Source organism: Nicotiana attenuata, chromosome 3 (assembly GCF_001879085.1).
Source record: "Nicotiana attenuata strain UT chromosome 3, NIATTr2, whole genome shotgun sequence".
NCBI classification, from domain to species: Eukaryota; Viridiplantae; Streptophyta; class Magnoliopsida; order Solanales; family Solanaceae; genus Nicotiana; species Nicotiana attenuata.
Window position 1 is genome coordinate 46,246,174 of NC_031991.1, and position 25,678 is coordinate 46,271,851.

At 36.3% G+C, this 25,678-nt stretch overlaps 2 protein-coding genes across 2 annotated transcripts; both read right to left on the reverse strand.

The window, feature by feature from the left end:
• On the reverse strand, positions 8,829-11,010 carry LOC109223664 (pentatricopeptide repeat-containing protein At5g47360-like). The gene has a single exon (XM_019388057.1). The coding sequence runs from the start codon at positions 10,489-10,491 to the stop codon at positions 9,046-9,048; it is 1,446 nt and encodes a 481-aa protein (XP_019243602.1). The 5' UTR covers positions 10,492-11,010; the 3' UTR covers positions 8,829-9,045.
• LOC109224325 lies at positions 15,648-18,798 on the reverse strand. The gene is made up of 4 exons (XM_019388913.1): positions 17,791-18,798; positions 17,367-17,538; positions 16,384-17,232; positions 15,648-16,174 (listed from the first exon to the last, which is right to left on the reverse strand). Exons 1-4 carry the CDS (start codon positions 18,796-18,798, stop codon positions 15,648-15,650), a joined length of 2,556 nt encoding a protein of 851 aa, XP_019244458.1.

The following is a 25,678-nucleotide window of genomic DNA, read 5'->3' on the forward strand; positions in this document are numbered from 1 at the left end:
TATATAAGCAAAAGGTTGAGTCATCGGGTTTGGAGAGGTAGAAGACTCTGAAGTCTCAAAAAGTGCTATTAGGCAGAGTGTTGACTCTAATATTGCTGAAAAATAGAGGAACTTCTTGACATTGTTGAGTTCCAAAAATAGAATCACTTCTTTGTTCCTCCAAGTCCCAACTTTTATGAACAAGAAGTAAAAACTTCTATGTTGTATGTGATACTCTGATGCTATATGTGCATGGGACTGAGTTTGTTCTTGATGAGGAAAAGCTTGGGGAGATTCTTGGTGATCTGATTGATGGTTCAGCCTGCTCAGATAGACTGAGAACCAGGTCCCCGTGGACCTTTGGCAGAATAGAAGGCTAAGTTGAAGGGTGAGAATTAAAGATTGAGGAAACAGGTGGAGGAACTGAGAGAGCAGATGATCATTGATCAAATGATTGTGAATGAACAAATTGACAAGCTCATCAAGGCCTTATCTCCTTACTTTTCTTCTTGCCCAGTGATCTATGTCTTTCACTCCTTCCAAATTCCCTCGAATTCCTATCTTCTTTTGATCCCTATGTTTGATGACATTGGTACTTTAGTTGTTTAAATTGTCATATTCTGTATTGTTGAATCTACTGTGCTTTTGTTATAATTACTCTATTATGGGCAATCACTCTATTTTGGGCAATGACATTCACTTGTTGTTCTTGTTATTGTTTATTCTGTGTTGCCTAAGTGGCATGAGTTAATGTTGCTGAACTTCTTTTTGGTTGTACTTCTTCTGTTATTCTTTTTTATGATGCCAAAAGCGGGAAGCTACATAGATGTCAATAGGGGGAGGAACATAAACGAATTGATATGCTTTGTTGTGCATGAAAGATAGCTCTGCTTCGCAGGGGAGAGGGAATGTTGCTAATAACATGTTGATTATAGGTCTAATCCGCAGGGGAACATGTGAGGAATCTGGTTCTCAAGGGGAATATCAACTTTGGGTTTGTCATCATCAAAAAGGGGAAAATTGATAAGTTATGGTATCTTGTGTTTTGATGATTTGCCAAACAGTCTCGAGGAACCAGTTGTGAAAATATGGTTGATTCGTAGGTGGAACAATGTGGAGATCTGGTCCTCAGGGGGAATATCAATTCTAAGTTTGTCATCATCAAAAAGGAGGAAATTGATAAGTTATTCGTCTTTTGCTTTGATGATTTGACAAACTTCATGAGAGAACCAGATGAGAGAGACTCCCACCAAACTTTGATTCTCTCGTTGAAGCCTTCAGTCAATAACCACCAATTTTCAAACTTGAAATAGGACTTAACTGGTTCCCAGTTCCCACTCTGCAGTAGCAGAGGGGAATGGTATGATGTGACTCTATGTAGAATAGATTGATTGATTTTTCTGAACCCTTCATCCCATTCTTCAGAGTCCAGTCTAGCAGCAACATTGTGATCAACCCCTTTCTTCCAAGTGAACCTCCCTCCCATTAGATGTAAGTATACTAGTCCCATATCATTGATGAATTCTGTAAACTCTGTCATTGACCTGTTGAAATTTCTGCAGTTCTTCTTCTCTGATGGATATCTGACAGTGTTGAAATCCCCACACACCACCCAAGGCCCATTGAATAGCCCCCTAGCAGCACCTACCTCCCACCATACTTCTTCTCTTTCCCCTCTATCATTAGGAGCATAAATGCTGGATAGGTGCCAAACAAATTCTTGTGATCTTCCACTGAACTTGATTGTAATGGAAAACATCCCCATACTACTTATTTCCCCTTCCCATATCCTACTATCCCACATAATTAGAATCCCCCCCCCCCCCTAGTCCCACTAGCTTCTAATTGAGCAAACTTCACCCACCTACTGGCCCATAATTCTCCAACAATCTCCCTTATTTCCCCTTCTACTTTTGTCTTTTGAAAGCAGTAGATTTCTGCCTTCCAACTACCCATCATATTTTTTATCAACTCCCTCTTTCTATATCTATTTAGCCCCCTAACATTCTATGAAACAATTTTGATCATCATTTATTATCTATGGCCATATATCCCCCTGCTCCTTGTTCCATTACTTTTGAAAATGCTCCCTATATCTAAATTCCTAACTTCTTAGCTTTGCTTCTTTTTGGGGTGATTGTCTCCATAATCGATGATGTCGATTCCATTGCATTTCTCCTTTTGCCGTCAATTTTCATAAATAATTGAAAAGCTTCCTTCTCACAACCTTTAAACTCCACCCCAAATTCCTTAATCTGATTATGTTTTGATGCACCCAGATTGGTGCATTAAAGTCAGCGTCATCCTCTTCTTCACAGATTAAGGAATTTAGAGGGAGAACTCCTTCAATGGTCCACTCCCCCATAACGTGCCCATCCCCAATTTGCATGCAGCTTTTTCCTGTGACTCAACTTCGTGTTGTTACTCTAAATTGATGATCTCCATGTTTGTTGCAGTGTCTGATTTGGTCGATCTATCTGTCTCTTCGGAATCTCTCTGGGAGTGTAAGGAGACGCCACAGATTCTGTCTCTGATTTCAAGGTGGTCCGCCCTTTCTTTCTTTTCTTTTGTTGTGATGGCATGGACCTCTATTAAAAGGGGGTCTTTACGTATTTCTTTATGGGCTGATGGAATTGGATCTTTGTAACATAACTTGAGTGAAAAATCAGTCTGACTTGGGCCCAATTCAAATTTGGGGATTGTGATACAATAAGAATATATGTCCCTTAATTAGGAGTATAGAGAGTAGAACAAGTGCCCACTGAGGACTAAATCTTTTCGAAAAGATTAAAGATCCAAACTTAGCTAGTAGGATCTACATTAGAATTAGGCAGATTGATTCAAGCAGATAAGAGGTCCAGGCTACCATTTTGCAGTTCCTAAGCAGTTCTATCTTATAGGGCGGTTTCATGTTAACTATATGCTGCTCTTACCTTCAGTTCTCTTTCCTCGCATCAAATGTATCAACAAACAGAAACACAAATTAACCCATTTCCATTCACGATTCCCCTTGGTAACTTACAATTTACAACCCTAATTACTATGTCCTAAGTGGCTTCTAGCATACCAAGTAAATTGTGTGTGTGTGGGGGGGGGGGGGGATTCTAGAGCCTTGAGACCACAGCACTAGTGTTAACAGAGGGATTGTATTCTCAGGCCAATATGTGGATAAGGTTGATAACTGTGAGAATGCACGGGAGAAAAATCTTATTGATATATTGACAATGCTACAATGAGCCCTATATATACACACATAACATATCCTACTCCTAATACATATTGGATTAGGGTTAGAGTTATTTACTCCTATTTACACGACTATTCTAACACTCCCCCTCAAGCTGGTGCATATAAATCATATGTACCGAGCTTGTTACATATGTAGTTAATACGAGGACCAGTGAGGGACTTGGTGAAAATATCTGCAAGCTGATCATTCGACTTCACAAACTTTGTAGCAATATCTCCCGAGAGTATCTTTTCTCTAACAAAATGACAGTCAATCTCAATGTGTTTAGTTCTTTCATGGAACACTGGATTTGACGCAATATGAAGAGCAGCTTGATTATCACACACAAGTCCCATATGACTAATCTCACCAAATTTCAACTCCTTGAGCAACTGTTTGATCCAAATTAGCTCACATGTGGCCATAGCCATTGCTCGATATTCTGCTTCTGCACTAGACCGAGCAACCATATTCTGTTTCTTGCTCTTCCAAGACACCAAATTTCCTCCTACTAAGACACAATATCCGGACGTAGAACGTCTATCAGAAGGTGATCCTGCCCAATCAGCATCTGAGTATCCAACGATCTGCTCATGGCCTCGATCTTCAAACAATAAGCCTTTGCCTGGAGCTGATTTTATATACCGAAGAATGCGGACAACTGCATCCCAATGACTATCACAGGGAGAATCCATAAACTGACTCACAACACTCACAGGAAAGGAAATGTCAGGTCTAGTCACTGTGAGGTAATTTAATTTACCAACCAACCGCCTATATCTTGCAGGATCGCTAAGAGGCTCCCCCTGTCCTGGCAGAAGTTTAGAATTCGGATCCATCGGAGTGTCAACAGGTCTACAACCTGTCATTCCTGTCTCCTCAAGAATATCTAAGGCATACTTCCGTTGTGAGATCACAATACCTGAGCTAGACTGAGCGACCTCAATACCCAGAAAATACTTTAATCTGCCCAGATCCTTAGTCTGAAAGTGCTGAAAGAGATGTTGCTTCAACTTACTAATACCATCCTGATCATTGCCGGTAATAACAATATCGTCAACATAAACGACCAGATAAATACAGAGATTTGAAGCAGAATGTCGATAAAATACAGAGTGATCAGCTTCACTACGAGTCATGCCAAACTCCTGAATAACTGTGCTGAACTTACCAAACCAGGCTCGAGGAGACTGCTTTAGACCATAGAGGGACCGGCGCAACCGACATACAAGGCCACTAGACTCCCCCTGAGCAACAAAACCAGGTGGTTGCTCCATATAAACCTCATCCTCAAGGTCACCGTGAAGAAAAGCATTCTTAATGTCCAACTGATAGAGAGGCCAATGGCGAACAGCAGCCATGGATAGAAAAAGGCGGACTGATGCAATTTTAGCCACGGGAGAGAAAGTATCACTGTAATCGAGTCCAAATATCTGAGTATATCCTTTGGCAACAAGACGAGCCTTAAGTCGATCAACCTGGCCATCTGGACCAACTTTGACTGCATACACCCAACGACAACCAACAGTCGATTTACCTGAAGGAAGAGGAACAAGCTCCCAAGTACCACTCGTATGTAAAGCAGACATCTCGTCAATCATAGCCTGTCGCCATCCGGGATGAGACAGTGCTTCACCTGTAGACTTAGGAATGGAAACAGAGGACAAAGATGACACAAATGCACAATGGGATGATGAGAGACGATGGTAACTTAAACCGATATAATGAGGATTAGGATTAACTGTGGACCGTATACCTTTTCGTAGTGCAATCGGTTGATTAAGAGGAGACAAGTCCGCAGTATTAGCAGGGTCAGGTGCAGGACGTGAATCAGCTGGGCCTGATGCTGGGGGCGGACGACGATGATAAGTCAGGAGTGGTGGAGCTGTAGAAGGTTGAACTGGACTAGGTGGTGGCACTGGAGCTATAGTTGGTGGAACTGGACTAGGTGGTGGCACTGGAGCTATAGTTGGTGGAACTGGACTAGGTGGTGGCACTGGACTCGGTGGTGATACTGGAGCTATAGGTGGTGGAGCTGTAACTGGAACTGTAGGCGGTGGAGCTATGGAGGAAGATGAATGGGAGATAGGGACTGAATCTCCAAAAGAAGGAACAGGTAGCACCTCAGAAATATCTAAGTGATTAACTGGACCTGTGAAGTATGATTGGGTTTCAAAGAAGGTAACATCAGCAGACATAAGAAATCGCTGAAGGTCAGGAGAATAACATCGATATCCCTTTTGCGTTCTCGAGTAACCCAGAAATATGCACTTAAGAGCACGAGGAGCTAACTTATCTTTTCCTGGAGTAAGGTCATGAACAAAGCACGTACTCCCAAAGACACGGGGTGGAAGAGAGAACAAAGGTAAGTGGGGAAACAGGACAGAGAATGGAACTTGATTTTGGATAGCTGAAGATGGCATACGATTAATAAGATAACAAGATGTAAGAACTGCATCCCCCCAAAAACGCAGCGGAACATGAGATTGTATGAGTAGGGTACGAGCAGTTTCAATAAGATGTCTATTCTTTCTTTCAGCTACCCCATTTTGTTGGGATGTGTACGGACAAGATGTTTGATGAATAATCCCATGGGAGTTCATAAACTGCTGAAATGGAGAAGACAAATACTCTAGGGCATTATCACTACGAAATGTGCGGATAGAAACCCCAAATTGATTTTGAATTTCAGCATGGAAGGTCTGGAAAATAGAAAACAACTCAGATCGATTTTTCATCAAAAATATCCAAGTGCACCTGGAATAATCATCAATGAAACTGACAAAGTAGCGGAATCCTAAGGTAGAGCTAACCCGACTAGGACCCCAAACATCTGAATGGACTAAAGTAAAAGGTGACTCTGCTCGATTGTCAAGACGCCGCGGGAAATGGGAGCGGGTATGCTTACCGAGCTGACACGACTCACACTCTAAAGTGGACAAGTGAGATAAGCCAGGTACCATTTTCTGAAGTTTTGACAAACTGGGATGTCCTAACCGTTTATGTAATAAATCTGGTGAATCAGTAACGGGAGAAGTTATTGGAGGAAGACAAGATGTGAGTCCATGTGATTTTGCAAGGATAAGGTAATAAAGTCCATCTGATTTACGCCCGGTACCAATGATCCGCCCTGTACTGCGTTCCTGTATAAAAACAAGGTCATCAAGAAATAAAACAGCAGATTTAAGTGATTTGGCTAAGCGACTAACCGCTATGAGATTAAAAGGACTACCAGGAACATAAAGAACTGAGTCTAAAGGTAAGGAAGGAAGTGGACTTGCTTGACCTATTGCAGTTGCCATGGCTTGAGACCCATTGGCCATTGTGACTGTTGGAAGAGATTGAGAATATGAGATACTAGTGAAAAGAGATTTGTTACCAGAAATATGATCAGATGCACCTGAATCAATGACCCAAGACTCAGAAGGTGAAGATTGGGAGACACCAGTTATGCTACTATTTGTTGGAACAACGGAGGTTAATCCTGAAGATGTCTGTTTACGTGCTTTGTATTGAAGGAACTCAATATAATCCGGTAAAGAAACCATTTGGATTGAATTTGTTGCATTTAATCCAATGGATTGTGAGTTACAGGCTTCAGGTACGAATTCCATTATAATATCGTCCCGGAAAAAGCAGAAAATTGCTGGGATCACTGTTCACGCGGGAAAAATCACTGTAGCTTGCCGGAAAATTCCAAAGTTGTCGGAAATAGTACCAATGGACTCGGAATTGTGAGGTGAGCAAGCTGTCCTGAAGAAATTTCGCGAAAAAGTGGCCGGAAAAGGTGTCACGCGCCGGCGCGTGGGGTCGGAGCTTCGCCGGAAAATTTCTTCCGGCGGCGCGTGGGGGGGTCTTCTGACGGAGAAATTTTTACGGGTTGGTGGCCGGAGGCCGATCTACTTTGTGGTGGTGTTGGTTTTTGCACAACACTGCCGAAAAGTGGTTTTTTGTTATGAACGGCCTCTTTAGTCGCCGGAAAATTGCACGGCAACGAGGTCTTTCTTCCCGGAGGCCGCTGGAATGATGCACAGCGATAATTTCTCACTTTAGCTCTGATACCATGTGAGAATGCACGGGAGAAAAATCTTATTGATATATTGACAATGCTACAATGAGCCCTATATATACACACATAACATATCCTACTTCTAATACATATTGGATTAGGGTTAGAGTTATTTACTCCTATTTACACGACTATTCTAACAATAACTTTGGAGTTGGAATTAAGATTTCATAACTAGAAGAACCTTCTTTAAGTAAATCAAGCAATTAATACTCTCTCGAATGTATCCAAAATTACACATGAAGGTGCACCAGCTAACAAAGTGTATTATTTAAGCAAACTGCAAAAAATTAGCGAAGCAACAACCAAATGAACCAGAAAGAAAAAGGAAGTTTAAAAATTGAGATCTAGGTAGTCGCGATAATCTGTTGTCCTCGTTTTGGCCGACAAAACTAAGCCAAGATGCAATTCGAAAAAAAAATGAGGTGGGATGAAACTAATTTAACCTGTGGTAGGAAAAATACCACCCTCCTCCATATACAAAGAAACTCTGCATCACAAATAACCCCAAGAGAGAAATGGGACTTCTATTTTTGTTAGAGGGTAGCCAGGTGGGAGTAGAGCAAAACTAACTTCCCTCGGTTGACAGTTCCATAATACACATCAAACTATCTTGAACATTCTTTTAGATTTCAGCAACATTCAGGTTAAATTCTTTACTTCCCCATAACCCATCAAGCAGCATCCAATGAACTGCACGCGTTTCATTTTTAGACTGCTTTAGCTAAAATGTGTTTAATATGTACGCTTTTAGAGCAGTTTAGGTGTTCAATAGGTACTAGCTCGTGTATAGGTGTCTAAATGAAAGTCATATTTGTTTAGGGGGGCCCATATGTATTTGGCCAATTGTATTCTTTTGGCTTTCTTGAGTGATAAGACTTTTACTTTTCTCTGTTTGGCAAAAAGTATCATCACTAAAACAGGCAGCAGAGAAGTATTTAGGGATGCGAAGAACCAGCTCCAGAGGATCAATGACCTTTTTCTCTATATTTTACATGTGCTACAACTATAATTCAATACTTCTCATTCAGATAGTTCATACTAAAAACTCTATTGTTCCAAAGAGAGGGAAAATCATATAGATACCAAATGAAATTGATATGTACCTGTTTGACCCTCTGTTGCATCTCAAGGTACTTTTCCTCAGAGAAAAGGAGTATACTCGTTGAACTTGGAATGTCCTTTTCCTATGATGGAAAACCTCAAAAAATAGAGGGATAATTGTCAGGTATAATGACGGAAGCACATCCTAAAAGATAAAAACAAACAGGACCACTTGCTTTGCACATCTTATCGACTTAATGTATGTCTGAAGTCTCGGATATTTCTTCACTCAGGACTCATTCGGTTTTATGTATCAGATAGAATAATCATGATATAAGATTTAGTATTTGCTTTAATCCATGTACTGTTATTCCATGTTATTAGCTATAAAATAATACACGAATCAGTGTTACCTCAACTGAATATTCAAAGGAGCACTTCACCTGTTCTTTCCATCTCACGCTGGAAAAGAATGTCGGCCGACAATACACAAATCAGAGTGCAAAATCAATAAATGAGATGTAAGTTGAAATCTGAAAAGAGTTATCAATCCAAACTGACTAGAAGCCCAACTATTTTTTTATTTTTTATTTTTTGCACAAAACTGGAAAGAATTCAATCAGGTGGAATATGGAATACAATTGAGGGTCAATCTCAACGGTGAGGTGACGTTGACAATGCTGAGGCACAAGTAGGATCACGATATTAAAGAAATCTTCATTCATCAGCACTTAATACTACCAATGCTTGAAGCTAAATCTTCTTTGCCACAACCTCTAAGACATTCAATTACATTCTTAGTACAAGGACCTTTAAGCTGAATTCCTTTCCCTACCATTAGATTAGCAAGCTTTGCAGCTTCAACAAGATGATTTTCCTCACATAGTCCAGCCATAAGTATAGAATAAATATCAGAATCTATAGAAGATATGCCTGCAGACTGCTCAATCGCGTCAATCAAGTGATATCCATCAAGTATCCTTCTCTGCTGACAAAGCCATCTCATTATTGTGCTTGAGGTCAAACCATCAGGCTTTAGGCCACCAGCCAACATTCTCCTAAAACACATTTCTGCCTCCTTGAGTTTTCCAATCCGAAACAGTGATAAAACTAGAAAACTGTAACAAGAATCATATGGAATACCACATTCAGCTACTCTGTTGATGACTTGATGAGCTTCCTCCATATGCCCATCTTTGCAAAGACCATGAATCAAAGTACAGATAAGTACTCTATTCGGTTTACAACCAAAATCCCTCATTTGGTCCAAAATACTTAATGCCTCTATCGACTGACCTTTCTCAATAAAATTCTGAACCACAGTAGTGTAAGTAACGACATTTGGCTTACACTGCCCGCCATCTTTTTCCATTTCTCTCAATAACTCAAGTGCCCTTTCCAAACTCCCAAACCTACAAATCCCATCAAGAAGAGCTGAATAGGTCACCGTATTTGGCACGCATCCATGTCCCCTCATACCTTTGGTTAATCCACAAGCTTCTCCCAACCTACCCACCTCAGACAACCCCTTAATCATCACAACATAGGTGATCATATCAGGATGAAGATCACTCGAATCCATCTCTCTCATCAAACACATAGCCTCATCAATATCACCCTTCTCGCACAATAATCGAATAACTACATTATACACTGTAGTGTCTGGCCGACAGTTGGACTCTTTCATTTTCTTCAATACCCACAAGCCCAAGGTAGCATCTTTTCCCACTCTACACAAATTCAATATAACCTTAAACATCTTAGCACTTGGAACATAATTATTCTGCAGCCTATAAGCCTCAATGAAATCTTCAATAATTCGTGGTTCGCGATCAAATCCAAGCAATTTATAAGCTCTACTGTACATGTAACTGCTGTGTCTATAGCTGGGATAAAGTCCAGACCAAATGAAGAATCTGAGACCCATATGAGGATCATCAATGGCGCATTTCTCTAATACTTCATTAACACATTTAGCATCAAGTTTAGTCTTAACCGTGTTCAGAGACTTCTCCAGACCAGACCCATTTTTACTTTTCAGCAAATGACTCAAGAATTCTCCAGCTGATGATGAACAAGTGGTGGAAAAATGGACCTTCTCGAGTAAAAATTTTGGCTTATTGGCTGGCTGAGTGGTCAAGAAAAGGCGAGAAATTGATGGAGGAAGCATAATTTTCTCATAAGGAATTGAATTTTGGATATGATTGGCGGAATTGTAAGAAAGTGAAATCAGCTGCTTGTATGATTAGAAATATGCGGTAAATTTGTAGACCTCGATTTCAAGAACTGAAAATTTAGAAAACACAATAAGAAAAATATCATCATTGTGGCCTTTTGTATTTTTATTTCATACTCAAGAGGTAGTAGACTAGTACTGTATCTAAGAATTTGTAGCCATTATAGGAAGCAAATAAGAATGCAAGAAAGTAATCAACTTCAATAAAAAATCAAAAGGAAATATGAAAAAGTCAAATATTTCTGAGCATCACCAAATTCAAAAACATAGAAATTACTGAAGAAGAAGAAGAAGAAGAAGAAATTAGAGTTTTGAAGAGGACTGACACAGAAGGATAAACAAAGAGGGGAACCTATAACTTGATTTTCGCCGGAGAATTTCGCCGGAAGAGATGGAGAACAGAGAGGCCGCACTGGGGAACAGAGGGGAAGGCGCAGTTAGCTTAATGGACTGGCCGAGGAAGATAAATTTGGGCCTGGGGTTCTAAAATAGAGGGCCCAATTAATCAGACTCAAATTCATTTCTGTTGTCCTTGAGGAGCTAGAGGAAATTTGGGCTTGTGACAGAGTGAGTGACTGCTGCCTAATTTTTTTGAAAAATTGGCATCCTATAACAACACATAACAAGAATTGGTAATTTTTTAGTCTTCTATTAGGTTTGACAAAGATAGCCCCAAAAAATTGGCATTATATAATCAAATCCTAAAAAAACTACTCTCTTATATATTCTCTCTCAATAAAAAAGTACTCGCTTATTTTGGCTTCCCTCCCCCTTTCTCTCCTTTTATTTCTTCTTTTATCTCTTCTCTTTGACCCTCATAGTTTGGCAAAAATTCTTGCAAATTATGCAAAAAAAATTAGTGGGATGAAAAGGTAAGGCTGATCTCACATCAGAGAAAATCAGAAGCAAAAACTAAGAGAGAAAAAATACATTTCAAATTTGTTTTTCTTCTCTCTTCTTTTTAATGGTTGGATTGAACGAGTGGGTATGATTGAAATTTGTTAAAAATACCTAAACGAGGCTATATACAGAATTTGAGCAAGATTAGAAATGATTAGACTGGTTTCAGGTAAAAAATCAAACCTAAAAATCCAATAGAGACATGTGTATATCACATTGTATATAGTGTACATCAGTGAATATCACACACAGGTTTTTAAGGACATTTGTGTATATCATGTATACAACATATTTTTTTATGGATGCCAGCGTATATCATAGTGTATATCGTATATATAACACAAATTTTTATGGATATGCACAGATACATATGATATACATGATATATTACTGATGTACATAGAGATATACATGAGAAACAATAGGGGATACATATGTGGAATCATCTTGAACTTGAGTTTTCAATCTGAAATATGTTATACAAAGAAGAAAAATAAAATTTTAATATACTTTTTTGATATACAAATTATTATTATGTTATACACTGTGATATATAAATAATATAATTATTAATGTGTTTTATATATATTTGGATATACAGATAAAAAACTAGAAAAATTATTAAAAAATATTTGGAATTTTTTTCGGATACTACTGAAGGAAATGGAACCTAATTTCTAGGATGATGGTTGCTGTGAGAGAAGAGAGAGAGGATTTTAAATATTTTTTGCCATTTTTAAGGAAAATAATTTTTAAGGGGCTTATTTTTAGGATGGTGATTGAACCATTAGAAGAGAGAGAATAATTTCAAACTACCATAGGCCAAATCCTAAAACTTTAGCTTTTTTATACCAATTGTTGGACCTAATTGTCATGCCATGCCAAAGGGAGAAGTTTAAAAATAGCCAGATTTACAACTGGCCGTTCAAACATAGCCCAATTTCAAAAGTAATCGAAATTTAGTCACTTTTTATGTAAAGATAAATCTGAGCGAAAACACTGTTCAAAACCGAAAAATACTCCAGTGTATTATGCTGGAGTTCCAGCATAAGTATACTTGAACTCCGGCATATTCTGGAGTTCCAGGATAGTATGCTGGAACTCCAGCATAATATGATGGAGTTCCAGCATAAGTACACTAGAACTCCAGCATAATATACTGGAGTTCCAGCAAGTATATTGGTCCAGTATAATATACTGGAGTTTGGAGCACCAGTGCTCCAGTCTCCAGTATATTATACTGGAGCCGGTAAAGTATACCGGTCCAGCATAATATGCTGGAGTTCATACACAAGTGCACCGAACTCCAGTATATTATGCTGGACCAGTCTCTATTGCAGCAAAACGGTGGCTATTTTTCATTGACTTGGTAAACGCTGGCTATTTTTGATTGACCAGTCCGAAAACTGGCTATACCGTGCTATTTTTACCATGCCAAATCCACAATTTTTTTTTATGGGAAATCTATATTTTTAGCAAAAACAATAGCCGGCAAGGTATATTTTTTGTATATATAGTATATACTTTTGGCTAACGAATGTAAAGTGTTGGTTGATAGGCTAATTTTGTATTTTCCCCTCCTTTTATTAAGAATTTAAGTACACGCAGGCACTTGTTAATGGACATAAGTCTCTTTGATTTAATTAAATGTTTTGAATTATTAAATGTTACCCGTTATGAGTTATCAATCAAAATTTTACATTTGAATTTAGATAGCTGAATGTTGATTAATGCTACTGATTGTATTAATTAACAATAGTATATTAAGGGTGCTCGACCCTAATAGTACACGTGAAGAGAATATCCATTAGAACATTCTCTTTAATATCCTATTTTCGAAAACTAGCCGTTACAGCTTCATCACCGCGTGCTCGACCCCGATCGTTATTGACGTCTCGACCACGGTTATCGTCGACTCTTCGGCTATGAGTCTTGCTGCTCCCTGGCCTACGTGGCCTCCGTCGACTAACAGCGGCTCGAGAATCCTTCTTTTAGTGTTATCTTATCTTAAATATTCTGGGGCAGATTTTGACCCATACATTCCTAATTTTCCCATGCGTCCTTTTCTTAAAGCACCACTTGACTTAACTACATTGCAAATTATCCTCTTTAATATAAGTTTACATTGTTAAAGTCTAGAACTTGCTATTTTAAACTTAGACCCATTTACTTATCGGGTAGATTAAATGGGTATAAGGGACATGCGTTAAATGAGTTTTCATATTAAAAAGTGTATTTTTTAATATGACATGCCAAATGGACGTTCTTTATTTTTTTGTCAAAAAGCAATAGTTACGTGACTATACTACCCCAAACAAAATGAAAGTACCTTTGGTAAGGTATTTCTATAAGTTGGATTACCGTCCATGAAAATAATTCCAGTTTTATTCATGAAAAGTTTCAAATTCTCTCAATATTTACAGCATACACCGAGAAAAAAAAAACTCTGCACTCTCTTTTGTTGGACATGAAGCCCCAACATAAAATTTCTTCACTATCCCCTAATCAACTACACCCCTTCCTAGATTATACTGGATATCGATTCATAGTACTTAGATAGGCATCCAGTTTTTTACATTTTTGAGCACGTATATGAATCTCCTGTACTATCATTTTCACTATACTCAATACATTGATTTGTTTCTTTTGAAATATACTATTATTCCTAGCATGCCAGACGTAGTAAACTGCTGCAGCAAAAGTCATTCTGTATAGCTCTGCTCCAGCACTCTTTCCTGCTGCTTTCTTCACTGCCCATTGCACTTCTTCATGACATTGTTACTTCCTTCTCATGATCCCTTGCCAGTATAACAATTTCTGCCATATTTCCCGTGATACTTCACACTCGAAAAATAGATGTTGTACTGTTTCATTGCTCCTTTGACATATTGTGCATAAGGTTTCATCAACTAACCCCCATCTTGCAAGTCTGTCTTTGGTAGCGAGTCTAGAATTGCCAGCCTTAGGATGAAAATCCATTTAGTCATCCCCTTATTGTTGCATACTAGACCTCTCCATGACACCTTTTGGAAGTTCCCTTGTAGTTTTTTGTGCAGCTTTCTGGTAGAAAAATTGTCTATCTGCTTCACATCCTCCTCTGAATATCCTGCCTCTTGAAATTGTGTCTTTGCTTTGAATATCTTCTGAATTACCCAGGAGGCATTCTTTGGCTCTGTGTCCCATATACAGTTCTCTTTTATATAGTGCGTATGAACCCACTGCACCGATATTTTCTCCTTCTTTTTACATATGTTCCATAGCAACTTACATATAGCTGCTTTGTTCCACAGCTCTATGTTTATGAAGTTTAGTCCCCTGCTGCTTTAGGTACACATAACTTGTCCCAAGATATCAATGCCTTTTTTGTTGGCTCAGCATTCCCCGACCATAAAAACCTTATGCATATTGTCTCTATGAACTGTATAATTTTCTTTGGCAAGATGAACACTTGTGCCCAGAAATTTTGGATTGTACCCAATACACTTTTGATCAATGTTGCTCTCCCTGCATAGGATAGAAATTTGGATGTCCAGCTTTGCACTCTACTCAGTATTTTATCAATCAGTGACTCACATTGAATTGTTGATAATCTTTTTGTACTCAAGGGGACACCAAGATATCTAAAGGGTAGATCACCTTTAGTATATCCTAGTATTTCCAGGATCCTTTGTTGCACCCTGCTGTCTACACCACCAAAATAAACACTGTTTTTTCTTATATTTGCCACTAGTCCAGAAGCTTTAGAAAATCTTTGAAACTGATTTTGTATTTCCACCACAGATTTTTTCCTCACCCTTGCAGAATAACAGTAGATCATCAGCAAATTCCAGCTGTATGAGATTTATTTTAGCACACCATGGATGGAACCTGAAGTTTTTGCTGCTTCCTAGTTGCTTCAGTAGTCTACATAAATACTCCATCGCAATGACAAACAGCAATGGTGAGAGTGGATCTCCATACCTTAGTCCTCTTTTTGCTTCAAATGGCTTGATTGGCTTTAAATTGACAATGATTGAGTATGATACAATGCTAATGTAGGCAATCATCCATTTTACATACTTCTCTGGAAATCCCAGTAGCGTCATTGCCTGTTCCACATACACTCATTCCACTGAGTCATAAGCGTTCTGCATGTCAATCTTTAGCATACATCTGGATGATGTATTCTTCCTCCCATAACCTTTGATAAATCAATGGCTCATTATAATGTTATCAGTGATCTCTCTGTCTGGTACAAAAGCTATTTGGCAGTTATCTATCAACTCTGTCAAAACTTCCTGCAATCTGGATGTTAAAATTTTGGATATGATCTTATATAGAACAGTGCAACATGATATAGGTCGGAACTCTTTAATATTACTGGGGGTTTTTACTTTTGGAATTAGTGTTATAGTTGTACAGTTGATTTGCTTACACATTTCTGGGTTCTCAAAGAATTCCAATACAGCTTGAGTCACCTCCTTCCCTATAATATGCCATGCTTTCTTGTAGAAAAAGGTATTGTATCCATCACAGACTGGGGCTTTGTTATCATCAATATCCTGAAGTGCTTGCTTGACTTCTTCTTTAGTTACTGCTCTTATTAGACTCAATTGTTGCTGCCTGTTCAGGTTGTTCCCCTGCTTCATCACTTCTGAACTTACTGCTGGCAATTGCACTGCTGCTGTTCCAAGTAGCTGCTTATAGAATTTTAGAATTTCAGCTTCCACAACCTTAGCTGTATTTAGTAATTGACTTGCATTATTAAACAAACTACCAATATGGTTAGTGGCTTGCCTACTCTTAGCAAAAGCATGAAAATATGTTGTATTTGCATCTCCCAGTTTGAGCCATTTGATCCTTTTTGCTTTATTATGCTTTCCTCAATTCCAGTCCATTTAGATAGCTCCTTCTTTGTCTCTTTTTCTTATGTTATACTCTCATTACTGTTGCCAGATCCATCCATTTGCTCCTGAATCTCCTCCAACTTTATTCTTGCTGCTTGAATTCTTTGACCAGTGTTGCTAAATTCTTGTCTATTCATCTGTTTCAGCTTGTTCTTTAGTAACTTGAGTTTCATCCATACTTTGTTCATTATTGTTCCTCCACCTCTTTTCCTCCAGCATTCATACACAGCATCCTCAAATTCTTTATGTTGTGCCATACAATTAAAGAACTTAAAAGGTCTCCCTCCACTCTGTCGCTCATAGTCCATTGTTATACTTAATGGGCAGTGATCAGAAAATCCAGGTTGCAATATCCTCCCTTCCATTACAGGCCATTTTTTGATCCATGCAGCATTGACAAGTATTCTATCAATTTTACTGTGGACATGATTATTAGTCCAAGTATACTTCCTTCCAACCGTTTTTAGTTTAGTTAATCCATTTCTCCAGATGAATTCTTTGAAATCTTTCACTTCAAATTCCTGTACTGGTGTCCCTTGTACCCTATCTTCATTAGTCAAGATGGTATTGTAGTCCCCTATTAACACATACGGATCAGTAATACCAGCTATATATAGTTTTTCCCATATCTTCCCATAACAGTTTCCTATCATGTATAGTATGCATACCATAAATAGCACCAAACCTAAATTTATTACCACTTTGCACCTCTGTAATCCCCCTATTATGTATTGCTGATGCACTTCATAGCACTCAAAATCCACCCTTGTCTTATCCCAAGCAATCCATATTCTACCACATGGAGCATTTGTATCGTTTTCTATCCATCTCCAATTATTGAACACCTTCTTTATGACAGCTTCAGCCTTTGCTTCTTTAACGCTATTCTCTAAGACAACCATTAGGACCACCTTATTCACCCCAATAAATTTTTTTAGTTATTTTTGCTTATACACCTTATTCAGTCCTCTAACATTCCATGCTATGATGTTCATCCTTATATAGTTCTTTGATTCATATTACCAGCTCTGCCTCTATCTCTAGGCAGTTCACTCTCCTTGTCATGTTCCCCTGTCATTTGAACTATTCTTTGTGCAGTGTCTACCAAGGCTTTGAAAGCATTACCAGTGTTGATTTCCTTCTCACCTCTCCCATCTCCATTCTTCTTAGATGCAGACTTGCCTTTTGCCAATTGCTATTGTTCTTTATTTGAATTGTTACTCTGGATCATTTCACTAATCTCTTCCATTTGCTCCAGGAATCTACCTCATGTATCAATTTTATCAGTCTTTGGGTCTAGCTTCCTCACAACTTTCCATATCTTTTTCTGATTCTGCATACCATATGTTTGATGTCCCACCTCTTGATTCTACATTTTCTGGTTGTGACATGAGTGTTCGATTTGACAGCAAGTTTGACAGTATTGAGGTTTCCAGTCATATTGTACCATTTGCTCAATCACTTTACCATTTGGATCAATCAGTTTAATTGTCCCTGGTAGAGTCCTTGTTATATCCATTTCTATAAGAATCCGAGCATAGGAAATCCTATCAGCCACAGTTGTGCAAGTAGCATACAGAGGCTTCCCTAGACCACTTTCAATTTTGCTAAGAGCCATGTTACTCCAGTAGTTCAATGGGAGTTTTGGAAATTTTACCCATAGCGGAATAGTTTTAAAAACCTCTTCATTGAAATCAAACCCCTCAGCCCATGCTTTTAGTATTACAGGTCTATTGTTCATAGTATAAGGCCCATTCATCAATACCTCATATCTTTCTTCAAAACTATGCATCAGAATTATAAAATATCCATCACTATGGAATAATACTTTAGACTTTCTGATTTTTCCCCATTGAGCAGCAACAAATCGTTCAATAGCTCCTATAGTTGGAGTATTTCCAACTACGTACATTATTATTGCTCGATTCCATTTCTGCTTCTCCTCAACTATATCTTCCTCCTGAATTTGAACTACTACCTCACCCTCTTGTATCACCGGTGGTACATATGTTAGATCCATTCCTTTTGCAGCTAATTTGTTCTCATGCAATAATCCAACCCATGACCTTCCAAAATTGGTTGGTCTCGTCTGATTCTGCTTTTCTTCCTCAGCTCGTATAATCATTGTTCCATTGCTCTGCTCCCTTAAGACACTGGTTGTTACTGTTTCATTGGAATTTGCTTTACTTGTGCTTGCTCCTCCAATGCCGACTAGCGATATGTTCATCTTGAGTACCCCTTGATTAGCAGGACTCACTGGGATAGTTGATTTAACACGATTGCAGCTCAGATCTGGCCAATTCAGTTCACTATCACTGTCGAGATCCAGTTCCTCTTCCTGCATTTTCCCCTTTGCATGTTGTTTTCCTTGGTCCTTTGAGCTATTTTCCTTGATTCCACGATCGATTACTGGCGTTTTATTTTGATTTTTCCTTGGCCTCCCTCTTCCTCCCATTTCCGGGGGTGGCACAGGTTATCTCATCTAACGTGCGCCAAGAGAAAAGAGAAGCCCTATTTTGTAATAATGTTGCTTTATATTCTTGGTTAGTTCTTGGACTTTCGTTAAAGTACAAAAGTAGGAGCGTTCATAAAAACCCGAAAAATCGAACCAAACCGACTAAAAAAACCGATACTTTTTCGATTTGGTTTAGTTTTGGTTTGGAATTTTAAAAACCGACCAAATTTGGTTTGATTTTGGTTTTAATAAAAAAATAACCGAAAAAATCGAACCAAACCGAATATTGAAGTAGTTATTATATATATATATCATTACTATTATATAAGAGAGGATAAGCAGGTGATGGTCAACATGCCTGCTTGGCATAGCTAAGGGTATTTTAGTAATTCTCTAAAAGCTGAGCAACATGGTTGGCCAAAAAGTAATTTTACTGCAGCTGTTTCATAAAGTTTTTAGTGAGTTGACAAAACTATCCTCTCTTATCTCATCAACCATCAGCCAACCACTCTTTATTGCATAATTGCCTTTACGTATTTTGGTAAATTTGGCAAAGTTTGAGCATAATTATATAGTAGTGAAAAGCAACAAATGTAGTGTCGGTTTGAAGTTTTATTTTATGTGAAATCTTCTATGCAGTACATTCTCTCTCTCTTTTTCACTTGTGACTCTATTTTAGTGATATGATTACATTAAAATAAAATTATTTTAGCGGCTGACAAAAATGATTACTGTAGCTACTTATGTACAGCTTAGAATTCCCTTCGAAGTGTGGTTCTTGCTTTTTGCTAATTGTTGTTGAGTGTAGAAAAGTGGTATTTTTGAGGTGTCTGTTATGCTTAAACTATTCTACTATTGCTGATTAAAAATCCAAATTAAGATTTAACAAAATGACCAAATTTTTCACTGACTGTTACAATATTTTTAAAATCTATAATATCTTAGATAAGTTTAAAATTATCAGAAATATTTTCCAATGCATTAATTTTTCAATTACAAAACCAAATAACTTAAATAATTTACTAATAAAAATATAATCATGATAGTGAAATATTATATAGCATATAACACTATACGCTATCCAACTTATAAATGAACATAATTTAGCAATGAAAATTCAAGTTCCAGTGACACTATTAACAAGTGATAAAATATAATATAAACAGAATTAAATATGTACCAATAATTTACAAGATATTAGTTTCTTCCGTACCAAGTGTCTATGTTTTTTGGCCGAATAAATTACTGTATTGAAAGCAGTAAAGGAGGTTAAGAAGTATCATTACCAACACGCACTAATTTCGGCGATGTAGTTCCACATCAAGTGTCCATATATTATCTCGCACATGACAACTAACCTTTCATTTTGGTCTAATTTCTTTTTTTTGCTAAAGGGAAGAAAAATAATTTGATACAGCCAAATACTATATAGAAGCTTCAAAATCAAGCATTAAAATAGTTGTTAATTACTTCTACTAATAGAAGCTTCAAAATCAAGCATTAAAATAGTTGTTAATTACTCCTACTAATAGAATGATGGCAACAACGCCTAATTAAAACTAACAAAGTATTACTAATAACTTTAATATGAACCAAGTAGGATAAGGAATTCACGGTTAAATTAACGAAAAAGTTATACTAGACCTAAAATTAGCGATACTCATCTCTAAAATCTTATAAAAATAAAATAGTAGAGTAAAACGGAGTCCAACTTAACATAAAAAAGAAAAACAAGTACTGACCTTGCTTGAAAAGTTATTTTCCTAATTAATATTTAAATAACTTTAAAAATTATGTATATAAGCTTTTGAGGCATTACATGGTGTCTTACCCGTACATTTAGTAGCTTTCACGGACTTCCCTATGATCAAAAATATTTTAGCTAAATTAATTTGGCATTATGACTTTGAAAAATCAAGAGGGCATTAATTAGTATTTTCCAAATCCATCCTTATATAATAAATGATCTACAAAATATGACGATATACAAAGAGTAATTTAAGGAGATATAAAGGATTTTAGTTAAATAACACTTATATCAATATTATTAAATAATTCTTTTAATGAGCATGTCAAAAACTTAGAAGCACTTATTTTGAACGAGAGATAACATCGTCTAAGAAATTATCCATAGGTATTTCAATAACTTGACATTATAAGTAAAATTTATATTATTAATGCATATAAATTAAGAAAAATTTTATATAGTTGTGAGCCATAACTATTGTAGTCTGTTTCATACAGGCATAATATGCAAGTTTTCCATACAATCTCAGTAACGAGATGTAGAATCCTAACAATAGATTCTTATAGAATAAAACTAGAAGCTCAACAGTTGGACTTATCTCAAATTTTGTTACTGTGAAACGTTATTGCTTCTTTTATTTTGCTTACTGTTGCTTCTTGTAACAACTTTTTTAAAGAACTATTGGGCCCGGGCTTAGCCCGGGCAGCACCCCACTAGTTAGTATATAAGTGAGANATATATATATATATATATATATATATATATATATATATATATATATATATATATATATATATATATAAAGTTTCTAAATTTTTATGTTTGTTATAAATAGAATTTTATTTATGGTGAATGTCTATATTTAGAGAGATTCTAGGGTTTATTACTTGGTGGCTAAGTCACCATCTCCCTATAAATAGAGGTTTTTATTCCATTGTAATTCATCCCAAATCAATAAGAATTCTCTCCCTCTACTTTTCTCTGCAATACTCTTCTTCTTTTTTTATTATTTCATAACACGTTATCAGCACGAGACTCTAACCAATTGAGTAGAAGCTTTGGGATTGAGCATAATGATTGTCAATTATTCCATGAACTTCCTTCATGATTAAATTCTGGATTTAAGGTAAGTATTTTACCGTATTTTTCTCTTTTATTCTATACTTTGATTTTAAATACAAGCAAAGACAACAAAGTTTGATTATAACTCTAATGGAGTTTGTAAGAAATTATAACCACCTGAAGTGGTAAAATTTATATGCCTCGCCATGATCAAATTCATGTATGATTGTGGGCAAAGAATTGAAAACCCGTCCCATTGAATTTGCTCCATTCTCATTCCCTTAAGAGAATGTGATAGCAGTATGTGATAAGTTTGAAAGAAGACAAAATTATTACTATGATTGCATCAATGGATATGGACGTGGCAATAGACGAAATTATAATTGTCATCATTTGTGGTAAGAAGAACAATAAGGATTCTCAAGATAAGCCTTCACTCTGTGAAGTTGATGTTTGTCATCGATTTGACATAAGATATCGTAAAGCACATACAGATGCTTATGGTCCATTCATGATGTGAATGTGATAACATCTTATTTATGAATACATATTCATTTTTGGAAGAATATGAACGTGCTAGTGGAAGTGAATATACCACACTCACCTCTAGAGGGATGTTTGAGATGATATAAGAAAATAATGTCATTATTATGGCATGAATGGTCATTGGTCACGTACTTATTGTACGCCAAAATATTTTGGCATTGTGATTGTTAAAAGACAACGGTAATGCAAGAAACAGATCTTGCATATAATTTTGACCATAACCATAATGGTATAACTTTCTCTTTAAAAGAGATTTTCACCATATGGGTGTTGATGAATATGTGGTACTACAAAATTAATTGAGAACTCTGCAAGATCCAATTATACTATTTTGGAGAAACACAATTAATTACCAATAAGGTATTGTGTTGTAGTAAGTCTCAAAGAAACTTATTCAGTTTCCAAAGTATACGCGAAAGCGGTTGATTATATTGAGACTATATATAAAGGAAAGATTTAATATCTTCTATTACTACAACTTGTAGCGGGGTAATATGTATGTGAAAAGCTACCCGCTTTATTCTCCAATTTGTACTACATAAACAAAAGAATACCACAATGAAGTGGATATTTATTGATATAAAAATCCATATCATAATAAACTTGGAGTTTATTCATAATTGCACACATCATGGTGTAAACCTGAAGTTTATCAATATTGATATCCAGTTGGCATAATTGGTTTAGCCATTGTTAATTCAAGTATGATGTGCAAAAATAAAAGAGAATTCACATGGGTAAATATTAAAGAACTAGAAAGTTCTTTACGAATTCTCTTACATTGCTTGTTCTCATTAATTAATAGACCAATTAAAATTGGGAATGAATCCCATGAATGCTGGAAGTATCAAAGGTGAATATGGGTCCATTCACCTGTCATGTATACCACATAAGATGCATCTATGAGATGGTTACATGTGCAATTATTATTGATCTGCAACTTGGTATTTGCGAGGTAACTTGCTCAATAATTTAATATAAAGCATAATTTCCATATTTTTTATTCAAGATAGTTCTTCTTGATAAGTTGGTTTACATCACAATTGGTTTAGCAAAATGATTTATTGAGTGCCTCCACTTAATAGCTAAACTATTGCTTATGAGAACAAAGTTATCTATATCAGTTTGATATAGGTTATGTACGAAAGTATATTACATTCTCCCCTCACAAGTGGTTCAGGGTCAGGAACCAAATAATTCTATCTTATTATTATTGATGTGCGGTGTATATTTTGATTAACACCATAATGCACAAAGATGGGTTCTCAAAGTTGAGGAAACAAGTTAGTTTTTCTAACATGAGGGGGAGACAAGATACAACAGTTGAGAAAAAGTTACATGGAATGAATTATCATTTATACATCTAGATCCTCGAATATGAACTTGAAGTTCATAAAAGGATAATTCATGTGCAATTTATTGCAAAGCATGCCAGACGCATTTGCTGACCCAAAGAAAGTAACTATATTCTCATTGCAAATGCTCCTATTAAGTCCTAGAAGGACAAAGTCTATGGTACGCTTAAAGCGTATAGACAAATCGGTTTCAAATAAACTTCTTGATAAAGAAGATGAGCAAATGATCAAAATGATCATAATAAAGGAGGCAAGTAATCTAGAAGATCACATGACATAACACTTCATAAAATCTCAAGAGAGGTTCAGGTACCTGAAAATATGAATGAAGAGATCTCTATGTTATGTTTTTATGAAAAAATATTGAAACTGATATATATATATATATATATATATATATATATATATATATATATATATGAGTATCTTAAGTCTGAAGAAACAATTCAAATGAATTGGTTTCATATGAAAGCCATGTAGTTTTGAACATACAGTTCAAACACTTGAAAGTATAAGTCAATGGTATGTGCAATCAGTTTTCGATATCTTATATGTCTAGCATGACATGAAAACTTGATATGCATCTAATTAAAGTCTATTATTTGACTTATATGACTTAACTTATATGTCAATCCTTGAAGGATTTAAATCGCTTAAAGCATATACAATTCTTGATCCTGAAGTACCATATCCTAAATGCAATTTGGGCACATATGTATCTTGCTATAACTATAAGCATGATAATTTGATAGGAAGGTTTTTCACCCCTATGTGAAGATATTGAAATGACGATTTCAACAAGATCATATGAAGACAATCCATCTCTATCAAGAATGATGATTCAAGGTGCAATATATTCATTCAAGTTAATATGGTTGATTTGTTCATCAAATCTCTACCAAAGATCTTTTGAAGATGGTGCACAAGATTGGAATGCAAATGCTTAAGGAAGTGAATTGATGCTCTAATCAGGGGGAGTTAATACGCGTTGTACTCTTTTTCCCTTACAAGGTTTTGTCCCACTGGGTTTTCCTTGCAAGGTTTTTAACGAGGCAACCAAAAGGCGTATTGTTAGATATGTGTACTCTTTTTCCTTCTCTAGAATTTTTTTCCCACTGGATTTTATTTTAGTTAAGGTTTTAACGAGGCACATTATCTGTTGAATAGACATTCAAGGGGGAGTGTTATAAATAGAATTTTATTTATGGTGAATGTCTATATTTAGAGAGATTCTAGGGTTTATTACTTGGTGGCTAAGTCACCATCTCCCTATAAATAGAGGGTTTTATTCCATTGTAATTCATCCCAAATCAATAAGAATTCTCTCCCTCTACTTTTCTCTGCAATACTCTTCTTCTTCTTTTATTATTTCATAACAATGTTACATTTTAATAGTTACACTTTTAGTCTAGTTCTTTGCTATTATAATAATCTAGTTCTTTGCCTTTACATTCTAGTTTGATTAATAGTTTTCTTTTGCTAAATACAAGAATTTATTTCATGTTAAAAATACCTAAAATTATTCATCACTATTTGATTCAATTATCATTAATATATCTTGGCAAAATGATAGATTTCTCAAAGTGCAATTGGTTTGACAATGGTATGTTGAAAATGTAGTCGCCGGAATATGTGTTTAGTAGTGTATATCTCATATTTAAGAAAAAATCGATAAATAACCAAAATAAAACCAAAAAACCGACAAAAACCGACATACACCGAATCGATAAAAAATCAACTTGATTGGTTTGGTTTGGTTCCAATATTTGAAAAAACGACTTACTTGATTTGGTTTCTTTTTACGGAAAAACTGATCCAAACCAAACCATGAACAACCCTATACAAAAGAATCACGTCCATATCTTGATTCAAAAACCATGAGACACCTAATTGTGATAGAATAAGTTGTAAAGTTGTTTTGATTAATAAAAACATTTAATATTTTTATTAATACGATAAAATTAAAGTTTTAGATTTTCCAAAAATATAATTTAGTAAATTAGTTTAACGTTTGTCGGAAATATCAAATAAACAGATGAACATAAATCGTGAAAATATCACGGGCTAGCCAGTTTTCGAACCGATAATTGAAATTTGAAAAGTCAATGAAAAATAACCACTATTTTGCTGCAATACGGAAAAATCCAGCATAATATACTGTAGACTGGTG